General features: G+C 39.1%; 1 protein-coding gene across 1 annotated transcript in view; it reads right to left on the reverse strand.

Annotated features, from left to right (window-relative positions):
- Positions 1-1,659: 1,659 nt before the first annotated feature.
- The window catches only part of OTC (ornithine transcarbamylase), a 59,551-nt gene continuing 46,369 nt past the window's right edge, over positions 1,660-14,841 (reverse strand). The window contains exons 7-10 of the mRNA XM_040633011.1: positions 11,632-11,685; positions 11,402-11,551; positions 8,529-8,666; positions 1,660-1,981 (exon numbers count right to left, since the gene is read on the reverse strand). Coding sequence (XP_040488945.1) covers positions 1,922-1,981; positions 8,529-8,666; positions 11,402-11,551; positions 11,632-11,685 — 402 coding nt within the window. The 3' untranslated portion in view covers positions 1,660-1,921. The remainder of the gene's footprint in view (positions 1,982-8,528; positions 8,667-11,401; positions 11,552-11,631; positions 11,686-14,841) is intronic.

Raw genomic sequence — 14,841 nt, forward strand, 5'->3', positions numbered from 1 at the left:
TAGGATCTATTATGTATACCTGAGACCCAAGGGTCATTGCTGGAGTTTTTGTTAATCTTTGTTGATGCATTAGATACATAGGAAAGGTGATGAGGGAAGAAAGCATGAAAAGAAAAGGGGATTAAAAATAGCTCTGGAAAAATTAAAGCTAAATCTTCCTTCCCCTTTTTCTTTATTCCTAATATTATAAATAATGTCTTCTTAAGATGAAGAGTTAAGAAAGCAAATCAATTCCTCTAGTTTGGGGTTGAGAAAGATATTAACTTGTATGTATACAAAAAAAGAAAACTTTGGGGCTTTTTTGAGGTAAAGTGACTACATTATGACAAGAAAATGATTAGATGTTCTTTCTGATTGAGTGAAGAAGATTATATCTTCCATTTGGTTCAGAGAGTAACCTGTAAAGAGATATGTTTTTAATTGTGTTCTGTTTTTTGTAGTTTTTAAGTGCCGTGCCATGTGCAACCATTTAGAAAGTGGAAGGATACTCAGGATTATGTCCTTTGTACGTAGGTAGTTTGAGGGAGAGCCTCCGCAGTCTACATGGCACCTTCTGGTTAAGTCATTCTGTACTCTCTACTGAAAGAAGATAGTCTGTTAAACTCTACTCTTTCTTTCTTAAGTGGTCTCAAGAAATTACCATAGACAAGAAAGTCAACTTTGATATTTACTAGAAAAATTGATTTTTCTCTTGTAACATTATCAGCCCCTTTTCCCCTAAAAATATGTTTTATTGCACGTTCGTTGCAAATCTAGTTTGTAATTCATCTCTTACTCATTGAAGTCATAGTTATCTGCTAAAGAATATCTGTCAACCAGCCTGGAAACATTCTTCTAATAGTAGAGGTGGAATGTAAGGATGGTTACTTTTTTGTCCTCTGCAAAATACATTATTTTCTTAAAGTTCCACTTATGTTATTTAATATTTTAACTAAAATGTTTAATTTGTATCATAATAATTCAACAATACAAATTTTGGTCACCCACAAAAGCATGTAGCTTTAATTACATTATAATAATCCAGTGATGCAAATTTTTATTATCCTGAACAAAAATTATAGAGAAAAGAATGGACTAAAATGGGGCAAGCAGTGGATTTATAGACACATGCAGCGTGTGGTGTGAGTAGATGCATGATAAGCACAAACATGAAAAAATTAAATCAGTCCTGCTAGAGAATTTGAACCTACGAAAATACCACTCTGCCATGGAGCTTATGTTCCCAGCTAGGTTTCCATGGTTTTACCACTTGTTCACAAAGGCTTCTTCAGGCTTTTGACATCAAGTGTTCATTACGGAGAAGAGATGTGTGCTCTTGAAAAATCCTTTCCCACATATGACTGGAAAAAAACTCAAGTTTGGGCATGGTTATAGCTGTTTTCTGAGAATTTCATAATTTGCCTCCATAAGTGAATGTCTGTCCGCCTCATTTGCCTGAAAACTGTACTACATCAGCAAGATGGATCATTTGGCTTCCTTGTTGGTCCTGGGGGATATGAACACAGCTCACAGATCTACCAGCAGCTGACTGCCTGGTATATGTTTACTTATAAATTAGCATGGGTGATAATTTATTAAGGTAATAAACATAGATTACATTTAATGGCTTAGACATTATGTGTTATGAACGCAGTATTTTATGTTTAGTTGAAGCAAATGTATATGACTATTAATATGATACCCAAGTGTAACTCAGAAATTGTGCATTAGAGAGTTTAAACCAAGTCAAGCCATATATTGTAGTACATGTAGCACTTAAATTAAGGCCTTCAGGAAGGTTTCACAATGGCAAAGCAGTATCATATCATTCACCTATACTACGTATCAGGATTTATTTCTTAGATTCTCTTCTCCTTCCTCCATAAATTGACTCATTCAGTTACTGAAGAACGTTGTTTCTCTCTTGACAAACATCACTGCATCAAAACTTTGGTTTCTGAAGCTGAGGTGAATAATCTGTCAGCAGGGACACCATGACAGCCTGGGATGGCACAACAAAGAAAGAGAAAGAAAGAAATGGGTAAACATTAGCAAGAGTTTGCTTAGGGACCTAAGGAAGAGGAACTGGATTGCCGCTTTGAAGGCCTGTGGTTAAAATGTGTTTTCCCAAGGAAATGATAAGGGGACAGTTTGAATTAATATTTATTTTTATTTGGATAGAGGAAGGTCAGGAAGGATCAGCCTGACCCAAATAAATGCAGAAACACCGTGCTTACTTAGGCCTCATTCCAGGACTAGCAGGTGAGAGAGTTGAAATGAGATACCATGGTGGTAGCCATGATTGGATTTCCCAGTCATAAGTGAAACCTAGGTATTGGCTGGTTTTAGAGAAATATAATCCCTCTCATCCTGATGTTTATGCTGTGGTTTGGTCACTTGTAACCTAGAGAAGTTTAAAATCAATCAGATGTAGATTAAGAAAAGTAGGGGCGCCTGGGTGGCACAGCGGTTAAGCGTCTGCCTTCGGCTCAGGGAGTGATCCCGGCGTTATGGGATCGAGCCCCACATCAGGCTCCTCCGCTATGAGCCTGCTTCTTCCTCTCCCACTCCCCCTGCTTGTGTTCCCTCTCTCGCTGACTGTCTCTATCTCTGTCGAATAAATAAAAATAAAAAAATTTTAAAAATCTTTAAAAAAAAAAGTAAATCATTTGGGCTAACAAATAATGTCTATCTGAATCTGGGTCCTCATGATGGAATATTTATAACCAAGAGTATAGCTTCCCATTAGGCTGTCACCCACAAATGGTAATTTGCACTTTTACTCTCCCCAACTTCCACAATGACAGTAGTAATAATATCAGAAACAACCATGACAAATGCTTACTGAATGTTTACTATGTACCAGACTAACTGCCTTATCATGTGTTGGTCACTTAAGAAATATTTGCCAGGCACTGTGCTAGGTGCTGCTAGGTAAGTTAGAAATGTCTATGTATTATCTCATTTCATGCAATAAGCATCTAAGGTAACTTATGTTATTATCATTTATAGATAGGAAAATCCTGGAAACAACAGATAGTACACAACTGGGTTGGGACTTAGGTTTCTCTGACTTCCCCCTAGGAGGTAGTTTTACTGCCTTATAGGTACTTACTGTTTCCTTTTGACCATAGTGTACATGTGTCCCTACCCTTCATCAGAAATGCAGGTCTTATATTTCATAGGATTCATTGAATGTATTTATTGAACCGTTACCATGTGTTGGGCCCTGTACTGAGTGCTTTATATGCATCATACCACTTAATATCCTTCCCTACTTGTGTGAAGTGTAAGACAGAGAAAATCCAGAGGAGGAAGGTATAGGTATTTTCCTGAATGGTAGTGGTAGGCGATGGATCTGCATCTGCCTATCCCTAAGACCTTATCCACTATGCTCAGATGACTCTTACCTCATTTAATCCTCATAAACTCATGAAGTTGTTCCTATTTTTATCTCCACTATCATATGAGTACACTGGACTTATGCTTGCTCAAGATCACACAGAGAGCCAGAACTTTAACTTGATTTCCAAAGTCTGTGTTCTAGAACCAATACCCTAGATCGCCCTTAGGCCCCAAAAATGTTTTGAGCCCATATTTAGGGTGTCAGGCACCATTCCAGGTATAATGAAAAACATTATAGACAAGGTCGATGCTCTTATAAAGGAGTTTTCATTATAGTAGGGGGACAGGCAACAAACAAGAAAATATTAAGGAGTAATAAATGCTATTAGAAAACAAAATAAAAAGTGGAGGGGCACCTGGGTGGCTCAGTTGATTGGGCATCTGCTTTTGGCTCAGGTCATGATCCTGGGGTTCTGGGATCGAGCCCTACGTTGGGTACCCTGCTCAGCAGGGAGTCTGCTTCTCCCTCTCTGACCTTCCCCCCTGCTCATGCTCTCTCTCTGTCAAATGAATAAATAAAAAACCTTTAAATAAAATAAAATAAAATAAATAAAATAAAATAAAATAATGGGATAAAGGAGGCTGGAGATCCTCTTAAGAGTGGGTGGTGAGGGAAGGCCTTGTTAAAGGAATGGCATTTGAGATCTGAATGACAAGAAGAAACTAGGAAGGCCAAACTCTGGGATAAGAACATCTTCCAGGTAGAATATTTTAAGCTTGTTTATGGGTTTCTAGGATCACATCTCAGGTTTTGTTTTATTGTTAATTGTCATTGCATGTGTCAAATTTATTTTCAAATGTTAAATCTTAGAAAGTCAATTTGGAGTAGATTTGCCAGATTTGGTTAAATAAACAAACAATTACATACAGACAGTTAAATTGGCATTTCAGAAAGCAACATTTTTTTAAAGATTTTATTTATTTATTTGACAGAGAGAGACATAGCCAGTGAGAGAGGGAACACAAGCAGGGGGAGTGGGAGAGGAAAAAGCAGGCTCCCAGTGGAGCAGGGAGCCCAATGCGGGGCTTGATCCCAGGACCCTGGGATCACGCCCTGGGCCAAAGGCAGACACTCAACGACTGAGCCAACCAGGTGCCCCAGAAAGCAACATTTTTTAAAACTATAAGTATGTTCCAAATATTGCATGGGACATAGCTATACTAAAAAATTATTTGTTGTTTATCTAAAATTCCAATTTAACTGGGTGTCCTGGATTTGGTCTGGCACCCCTAAGTTGTAGAGAAATAAAGGACTAAAATACTGTGAATTAGATTTGCAGCGGTCTCGTATATCTAAGGATCATCCTGATAGCAGTGCTTTGAAGTATCAGCTCTTTTGCAGAGAAAGAAAGGTACCTGACATTTTATGAGTCCTACAGCCTTACTAATCATTGAAAAATACAAAAGCAACCTTTGTGGGGAGGAGAGGGTATATTTAAAAAACAAAAGAAAACAAAACAAAGGGATCCAAAAGCCTGTGCACTATGGAGAGAATGATGTGAATACTAGAATGTTCTGAACAGCACAGCTAGAATTCACCCAACATGGAGGCCTTGCAAAGCTCCTCTAAGTACTGAAAGTGTATGCATTTGCTTTTCAAATATTATATGCTTTTAGAACGAGCCTCACCCTATTTAGTTATATACTTGCCATCAGTCATTATGGATGTTAGAACTTGAGGCTAGATGGTATTTTTCCTTTTTTCTTTTATCCTGATTTTAAATGAAATTATGTGTGGAAATCATTCTCTAGACAGTAGTCCTGTCCAGTAGAACATTCTGCAATTATCAAAATGTTCTATGCGCTGTCAAATACAAATAATGTAGGCACCAGCCAAGTGTGGCTATTGAGCACTTAAAATGTGCTCAGTATGTCTGAGGAATTCACTCATACATTGTATTATATTTTAATTAGTTTAAATTTAAATAGAAATAGCCACATGTGCCTAGTAGCTATTGCATTGGATAGGGAAGTTCTAGAGGAAAACAAGTGTTGTGCCTTGAGAACATCCCAGAGAAATCTATCTCAGTAGTGTTGAGCCTAAATGCCATTCTAAGTAAACTATTTAAGAATCATTTCTCTGCATGTAAAATAAGAATTTAGACTACACAATTTCTAGGGTCTCATCTCTCTTGAAGATGAATTGTACATGCTGAGTGGGGACTGCATACTATTTGTTTTTTTTTTTTTAATCTCCAATGCCTGGCAGAAGGACTGGCACCCAGTAGATGCATAGTATATGATTGCCGACATGAACTTCATTCAATGGGACCTCCAATCGTCTAGCTCAGTGACTTGAAGAGTGTAGCATGTGTGTCACCACCTTTCTTCCAGAATCCATGTCAGGTATCACTAGTCAGTTATGCCACCTTCTGAGACCACAGGCAGGCTTAGAACCTTCTGAACATGGAACTTCAAGTAGCTTGTTGGTGAGATTGAGGACCTATGGTTAAAAATTATTTGCCATCTATATAGATTGATCTATTTATCTTATTTGTGAGGAAACCAGGACCCAGAGAGGTAATACTTATCCAAGATGGCACAGCTGACTAGCATTAAAGACTATATAAAGTATATAAAGTATGTAGCATATAAAGAACGCAGTTAGGGTGCAAGTCTCCTCACTCCCAGGCAAGTATCCTTTCTATATTAGATATTCTACCTTCATTTTAACATGGCTATGCCTCTTGTTTGCTTTAAAATATATTTTCCCCTAATAATAGTGGACACTTCAGGAAGGTGGGGTATGGAGAGATGGTGGTAGGGCTTAGACAGATGGAAAATAGGTGGGCATAAAATTTCCCTTTTGTATGTATGTGTGTGTGTATCTATCTATCTATGTTTATGCATATGTGTATATATATATATATATATATATATATTTATCCTTGTAAGCATATCAACAATGTGAATACATGATGTATTTAATTTTTTAAAGTAAATTCAATTTAAAGATGTTGTTTAATAAGCTCTTCAAGAATTCAGAAGTGCAGAGCATCTCCCTAAATGATATTTTAGCAACATTTCTTTAAATTTTCCCCCACTGAATTTCTACAAAGGTCATATTTTAACAGATTTAGGTTGATTTATCTTTGTAACTTCAATCATCTTCTGAGAAAGAATAGAGCTTGAGGAAAATTTTTTGCCATGTCTCTTCCTGAGGTACGTGGTTGGAGAGCTCACATTTTCTCTTTTGCCGTCTAGATCTTTGCTACTCAAAATGTGGTCTGCAGGACAGCAACATCTGCATTCCCTAGGTGCTTGTTAGAAATGCTGGATCTCGGGCTCCATCTCGGGCCTACTGAATCTGTAGCTGCACTTTAACAAGATCCTTAGGTGATTCAAATAGACATTAAAGCTTTAGAAGCGCTGGTCTGGATAACGTGGGAGTTGCCATTTTGGTCAAAGCTAGTGACAGAGGTGGCAAGCGGGAAGGCACAGTAAAAAAAAAAAAATCTTCCCTCTTATTAGATATGACAAATTAGGCCTGACATATAACTTTCCATTGGAAAGGGAATCATGATTGGCTTTCAAGCAGCCATAGTGGAGCTTGAACCCCTGCTGGTCACTGTATTAGGTCAACAATGAAGATGATGTCAGTGATAATAATTATAATAATATTTACAGTGTATTAGATACCATATTAAATGCTCTACGTGTATTATTTTAATGCTCACAATAACCCTATCTATTCCCATTTAGATAAAATGTATTCCTATTAGATAAAAAAAAAAATTACCAGAGTCTTTTCCCTCTTGTTTTTTGTACTCCAGAAGTTGAAAGCTATAAACTACATTTCCCAGAAGCTAAGGGGCAGACTTGCCACTCAAATATATCTACTCAAGTCTTAAGAGCTATAAGTGAACAGTATGCAGTGGAAGCCATCCTCTGGGAGATTAGATCTTCTGGTCTATATGCAGGTGGGGGTATCTGGTTCAGCTGGGGCAGCGATAATAGAGTATCTGGCATTTAGTTTCAGGGGCCTTAGGTACCAGGCTTTGGGTAGCTGTGTCAGTGGTGTTTGGCTACTAAAAAACCACAGTGTTGCTGGGCGATTTTCCTGCCTATGTTGTTTCTGAATATGTGGTATCCAAGAATGATTTGCTGCACCTTTTTTCCCTGGAGATTCTGGGTACTGCTTAATGTCTTTTAATAAATTCCTATATTATCGTTTTATCTTACCCAGAGTGGACCCTGTTTGCCAGTAAGACCCCAGCTGGTACAATAATTGAGATCAGTTAAATCACTAAAAACTAAAAAACAGTGGTACTAAATTATGGCACTTGAATATTAGTTTTCCAGAGAAGAAGATGATGTTTGAAATATTGTAACACACAGATGTGAGGTTAATATTTCCTAGAATAGCAATGATGAAGATAAAACTTATGTTAAGGGGACCGGTATTTTTTAAGATTAGTTTTGTTGCAGTTCCAGAAATGTTCAGTATCTTAAACAGATATATCTATAGGGCCAAAGTCAAGTAGAGAACCAAAACAATGATCTAGGTAAGTCATGAAATGAAGAAAGAGAAGAGAGGGGAAATAAGATTTCTTTGAATACTCATTTTGTGCCAGGCACTGAATTAGGGGCCTCTATAAACATTAACAAGGGGATTGTAAAATGAGAATTATACAATATAACGGTTGGCAGGCAATGGTGGTTGGTGTTCAGGCTAATCAAGAGCAGTTAGAATTTTTATTAAAATAGATATATTTGGGGGCACCTGGGTGGCTCACTCAGTTGAGTACCCAACTCTTGATTTCAGCTCAGGTCATGATCTCAGGGTCATGAGATTGAGCCCCATGTGGGACTCTGTGCTAGGCATGGGGCAAGCTTGTGATTTTCTCTCTCCCCCTCCCTCTGCCCCTCCCCCCGCTCGCTCTCGCTCTGTCTTAAAAATAATAATAAAATAAAATAGATATATTTGGAAGGAGATCAATTTTACACCATTAAAAGTACAATATAAATCCTAAGAAGCAATAATAATCTATTACAGACTTTCTGGGGAAAAAATAGATGCCATATGAGCATGTCATGTAGGTGGATAATCTGGGTTGCTTATTATTTACCAAAAGCCATGAATGACCAAGTTAGAGCCACACAGAGAACCCCTTCTTAGCTTCCATTCCCCATTTCTTGCTTACCATGATTGTCCACTTCCTGTTTTCAGCCTCTGGGAATACTAGTGATCGTGGAGAATAAAACACTTCATCATCCACTTCTTCTGGCTTTCTGGGCAAGCAGTGTAAAAATGTCCAGTCAGAGGCAGCAACTTTAGCAGTCTAAAGAAGAGATGGGATGAGACTGTGTTTTGACTAGTATATGTGGCTATCACATTTCTCTTCTTCAATATTTATTTATTTATTTTATTTTTTTATACATTTTTATTGTATTATGTTAGACACCATACAGTACATCCCTAGTTTTTGATGTAAAGTTCCATGATTCATTAGTTGCATGTAACACTCAGTGCACCATGCAATACGTGCCCTCCTTACTACCCATCACCAGTCCATCCCATTCCCCCACCCCCTCCCCTCTGAAGCCCTCAATTTGTTTCGCAGAGTCCACAGTCTCTCATGCTTCATTCCCCCTTCTGATTACCCCCCTTCTTTATCCCTTTCTTCTCCTATGGTGCGGAGTCAGAGACCAAATGCAAAGGGAGAGACAACGAGGCAGAGCAGCGGTTTAAATTCAAAGCGCCAAAGGGAAACTTTCAACTTATGGAATTTTATGGTCATTTTTTTGGATTTGGGAGATCATTACTCCAAATTAAACCACTAACTCAGTTTTCTGGTTCTCGTCTAGAGGGATTGTGGACATTTCAATAAAGAGCTCTATCGGTACAATATGAGGCTGACAGCAAAAGTCACCCATTATGCCCCAATATATTTTAAAAGTTGCTTTTATGGGATTATGTTATATTTTGAGCTTATCTCCAAGTTACGGTTTTTAGTGGTTGAAGCATACTTCATCACTAATTAAAACACTTTTGAAAGAGAGCATGCTGAGATAGGAGTGCATTAAACAGGATTATGGGCACTATGCACCAGAGGTTTCCTTCTTAATGCAAAAGTCCTAACACTTTAATTTTCTCCAGCCATTAAGTTCTGAAAGGTACATTTTTCCATCCATTTCCATTGTTCACTTACAGATTCAGAACTGCATTCCCTCATAATTTCTTACCTCAAAATTACTGCCTTTGTACTAAAATTTTGTTTTACTTCCCATACTCGTTCAAGGTTCAGAACCTTCTGAATTTTTAAAATAATGGCAAAGTAACATGGGAAAGGAATAACATTTGAGTCAGTCATACATCAGTAAGATGAATGTTCTTCAAGCCTATAGTCCAAGCACCACAAAAAGGCCTCAGGTTTGTCAAGGCAAGTACAAGGTAAACCACAAGGAATTTAGAATTTCTCCACAAACGTATTTGCCACATATATGACGAGGGATTAGCCATAATGTATAAATAATTCCTATAACCAATAATAGCCAAAAAATAGAAAATGGGCTAAGGATATGATAGCATTTTATAGAAAATCACATGGAAATGGCCAGTAAACATGAAAAGATATTTAGCTTCATTAGTACTCAAGGAAATGCAAAATTTAAAAAACATGAGATACGGATTTTAAAAATTAAAAGTGTAAATAACAACTAAGAATGGAAAGAGTGTGGAGAGAGTATGAATTATCAATTCTTTTTGGATGGCTATTTAGCAGCATTTATCTATCTTTAAAAGTATATACCACTTTACCCAGAAATTCTTTTTCCAGGGATCTATTTTCCAATAATACTTGCACAAAGAAATATGTATAAGGATATTCACTGTGGCATTGTTTGTAATTGGGATCATTGGAAATAGCCTAATTTATCAACATAAATCATAGTCCACCCAGACTTTGGAATTTTATGCAACCATTTAAAAGACTGAAAAATATCTAAATAAATGGACAAGAAAATCTAAGTTTTGTTAAGTGGGAAAAGTAAATCAGAACAGTATGTCTAATATGCCATTTATGAGAAGTCAATAATTGTGTGTGTATGTGAAGGCATCTATAAATACACAGAAAAGGTCTGCAAAGAGACACGTCAAATTGTTGAACAGTGGCTCCCTCTGGGAATAGTCACTGTTGAAGGGATGAAGGAAAGACACTTTCATTTTTTTATTTTCTAAACTTCATTCTATTGACATGGATAAATAAGGAACTTGTATTTATATATTGCTTTATCAATGAAATATCTGTTGTGTTTGCTCAATCCCTTTCTCCACCCAAACAGACTAGCTTCTCTGCTGACAAAATCCCAAGGTACACTTGCCTGGTAGAGTATTCCTGCAGAACAGCAGTTCTCAAAGTGTCGCCCTGGAGCATGAGCTTTGCATCATCTGGGAACTTGGTACAAATGCCACTTCTCGGGTCCCACCTCTGACCTACTAATTCAGAACCCCAGGGGAGTGGGGTCCGCCAGCTGTGTATTAACAGCTCCAGGCAATCCTGAGGCATGTTCAACACTGAGAAGCATTGCTTCAGATCTTAATGAAAGGCGTCAGAGTAGATAGGATTCTCCTGGGAATGCCCTGGAAACAGTAAGCAAAGCTAAACTGGACTCGAGAGTCCTTAACGACCAGAGGCAAGGACTAGCCTGAAGAACACAATTATGCAGCTTTTCTTAGAGGAGAAATCAGAAGAAACCACATGCAACAGAAGTAACAGTGTCTCTAGACACATACGGAGCTAGGCATTCCGATGCCTGCATGCCTCCATTGCTGTGAGAGGGAGAAGCTTGCTTCTCTCTTCTGCCCGGCTTGCAAATTCCTGCATCCAGTACCAAAGTGTCTTTCCAAAGGACATAGCTAAGCTTCAGGAAGAGAGAAATCCCCGGAGGATGCAGTCAGCAAGTCCTTTATAGGGAAGGAAAGGACAGTCTGCTGTCCCTAAAGTGAACGAGTGATTAGATGGTTCAGCCCTTTATGAATGGAATTAATGAACCTTCAGAGAGCATCAATTTGTACCTTCATTGTAACCTGGTAACCTTGGAAAGCCTGGAGCCGCTTTTTCTTCTCCTCTTCTTGTCCCATGCTTATCCACGTGTCTGTAATTAATACATTGCCTCCACGAGCCGCTTCCAAGGGATCATTTGTCAGCGACAGCTTGGTGCCGTTCTAGCATACACAAGCATGCCAGTTAAACAACTTCATGGGACAGAGAAAGGCCATTCTAAGTTTACATATAAGGAGCATACCTCCTTGGCATACTGCTCTGCCAACTTGGTCACACTGGGATCTGGCTCATAACCCTGCAGGGGGAAGAATTCAACTGTTAATTAGGCAATTGTTTTGTATGAGGCTGTCATATATGCATTATTTCCCTCTCAGCAGTATTCTCCCTGTCCTTCCCTTTGCTCCTTCAAGTTGTAGCTCAGCCGCCTTCAGTGGAATACGATGTTTACATCGAGAATTCCAAACCTTCATGGTGCTTTGGGGAATTTAACAAGGTAACCAGCTGCCCCATCTTTCTCTTATTATCCTTGAGCTCCTTAATTATCAAGATAAACAGGGCGTGGTGCTTTCCAGCTCTTGGTAGCGCCTCTTCTCGTTCCTCTAGTAGCATAGAGGATTATATACATAATTCTACAAGCTGATGCCATTTTGTCTCCATCTTTCCACAAGCTGTGTGGGTTTTTTTTTTAATGCTTTTTTGTCTGGAATGCTTATCTCCACTTATTTCATGTGGATAACGCTTTCAGGTCTCAGCTCAAATGTCTCCTCCTCAAAAGAACCTTCCCTAAGCACCCCAGCTAAATACTCACAGGCCATGTGCAAGACTTCTGAGTGCAGGGCACGTGCTTTGAAGTGGCATTTTACACCACATGTATGCCGGTTTGGCTCAAATATATTTGTTTGGGATGGTTTGGCAAGAGCAGGGTCGGGGCTTGGGTGAAGCAAGAGAGGTGCCTGGGCCACAGAGTTTAAGCAGGACTGTCAGTCTTTGCGAGTACAAATGGCTCACCCGAGGAGCCTCGCTTGCTGGGCCTAGTCTCAACTCTAGGTGAGGGGACGTTATGGGGGCACTAAAGCGCCCCCCCCCGAGCTATTCCAGATCCCCCAGGTAGCCCCACTGCCTCCATCCTCACCCTCCAATCTGTTCCGTACACAGCAGCAAGGATTGTTTTCTCTGAAGCCTGCAATGTTTACCACTTGTTCCTTAAGTCGAAGCTGATTAAGAGTATCAAGGCTCCCCTCCCCACATTCCCTGTTTCTGTATCTTTTAATTCTTCTCAACATCTTGCTTCAGGAAAGCCAATCTTATTGTTATCCCAGTACATGTCTTGCCCTTTTCTGCCATCTCAGCCTTTCACCTTTGAACACCTCCCCCTGTCCCCTCCTGGGTGTCTTTGTTGGAACATGTCAGCTCTTCTTTTGTCAAACCTCTAGCCCAGCCTCACCTCTGGACCTTCCATATGGAGATATTGTCAGTCCAAACACCGCAATTATTCTCACCTTTCTCCATCCTTCTCATTTTCCTGAATTCTTAGCATTTATTATAAGTTGGTTTTTATAAATTCTCAGTGGAGCATTATGGTGCACACTGTGATATGCCACTCAGATCCCCCCTTCATGAATAAAGGACTTATTTCCCCAGCTGCTGGGCCTGCTGCCAGAGGATGGCTTTCAGCCGCCAGCCCTCTTTGGGCACTGCCTCAGCTGCAGAGAGCTGACTCATCCAAGGTCACATACCCTTCTGGGGCGACCTACATTCAATGACTGACAGGAGGGAATGGAAACTTGACTCCCTCCTCCCAACTTGGAACAGCTCTAAATGGCCATCTCAGATCTAGAAGTCTGTAAGGTCAGACGAGGCTGTTGTTGGGCCTGCATTGCGGCTCGGCTTCTTCCTCTGCCCGCTCCTGCTTCCTTCCCTTCCCTTCCACAGGTGTTGCTCTCAAGCGCATGCCCTAATAAACATCCTGCACACCAAACTCTGTCTCAGAGTCTACTCCCAGGAATCTCAACCTGCAAAAGGCATGTTCAGGTTCGTTCATTTGAAACCGCATCTATTTGCACGTGTCTACCGTAGTTGCTTCTCATTAAAAAATTCTTGAAAGAAACTACACATGATGCTGATGATGATGGCTGCAGACATTTTAGCAGCTTTACCACCCTCAAATAGCCATAAGTTCTGGAGCTTTTTTATTGGGATTCAGAGAGGGTAATTGATAAAGCTTTGCTTATTTAGTAACTAATGTTGTGACCATTCATACTGGTAAACATAAATGAAGAGACTTGGCCATTACCCTGTTTGCCTCCTGCCCTGAAAATTTAGCCTTCCCTCTAGAGAGCAGGTTTTATACTCCCTACATATAATCATTCTTACAGAAGGAATCAATAAGTACTTAGAGAACCAACAGAGAGGTTTGGAAATTAGAAAATCACCCAACCTTGCATGCACTGGGCCATGACTGAGAATACAAAGAGGAATTCTTTACTCACAGCTCAGCTTCCAATACTAAATCACTCATTGGCTTTTACATAAATCTTAAAACCAGAGGAAGAAGGTGATTAACAAACCCAGTTCAGTCTAAATATTCACTTAGAACAATGTTAAAATCATTACCATCAATAGTTTATGGAGCAATTTTACAATCAAGGACAAAATTATGTTTTCTTGAACATGTAAGTTATTCTCAGTTGAAGAATGGGGAAATAGATTAATTATGGCCTTGGAAACTTCAGGGCTTCTTAAATTTACAATAAATCTCCTGGCTTTATCTTGAAAGGAAATAGGCCTACTTATAAATTAACTGAACAACTTCTGCACTATCACACTTTCCCAAAGACTTTTTTTTTCCCAAAGACTTTTTAAAACTCTTACTCCCACCAAGATTTAACAAAGTTTTAGCGCTCTCTGTCATTTAAATAAGTTTCTGCATAAGAACAATACTGAAATTACTTTGTAAGATTCAAATTTCTCCCTTCGGTGTTAATAAAACATCTCTGACACACCATAAAATTTTTAAATCCTATATTTTTCGAACAGAATAAAGCCTGTCCAGAAACACCTTCTATCAGGGAACAGTTATTGTTAATATATGTTTTCACCATGAAAACTAAATGCAATCATAGTTTGCATTAATAAAAAGCCTTTCTTCAAACTAGATTTGTAGTGCCAGTGTGCTAACCCTTCCCGAAAGTGAAGAAGAACTGCCTTAAGCCCATGTCGGATCTGACCCTTCATTTCCATTTATGCTGAATGAAAGAGAATTATCTGCTGTTAAGAGTTCTCGCTCTGAGTCCCCATAGTTTACTATAATAGGGTGACTTCTAATTCATGCTATCATCCGTGCCCACCGTTTCTTCTATGGCAAGTGTATTAGGTAGAATAATATCCTCCAAAAATTCATTCTCAGCCAGAACCTCAGAATGTAACCGTATTTACCAGGGTCTTCACACAC

This window comes from Ursus maritimus, assembly GCF_017311325.1.
Source record: "Ursus maritimus isolate PB19 chromosome X unlocalized genomic scaffold, ASM1731132v1 scaffold_X1, whole genome shotgun sequence".
Classification (NCBI taxonomy): Eukaryota; Metazoa; Chordata; class Mammalia; order Carnivora; family Ursidae; genus Ursus; species Ursus maritimus.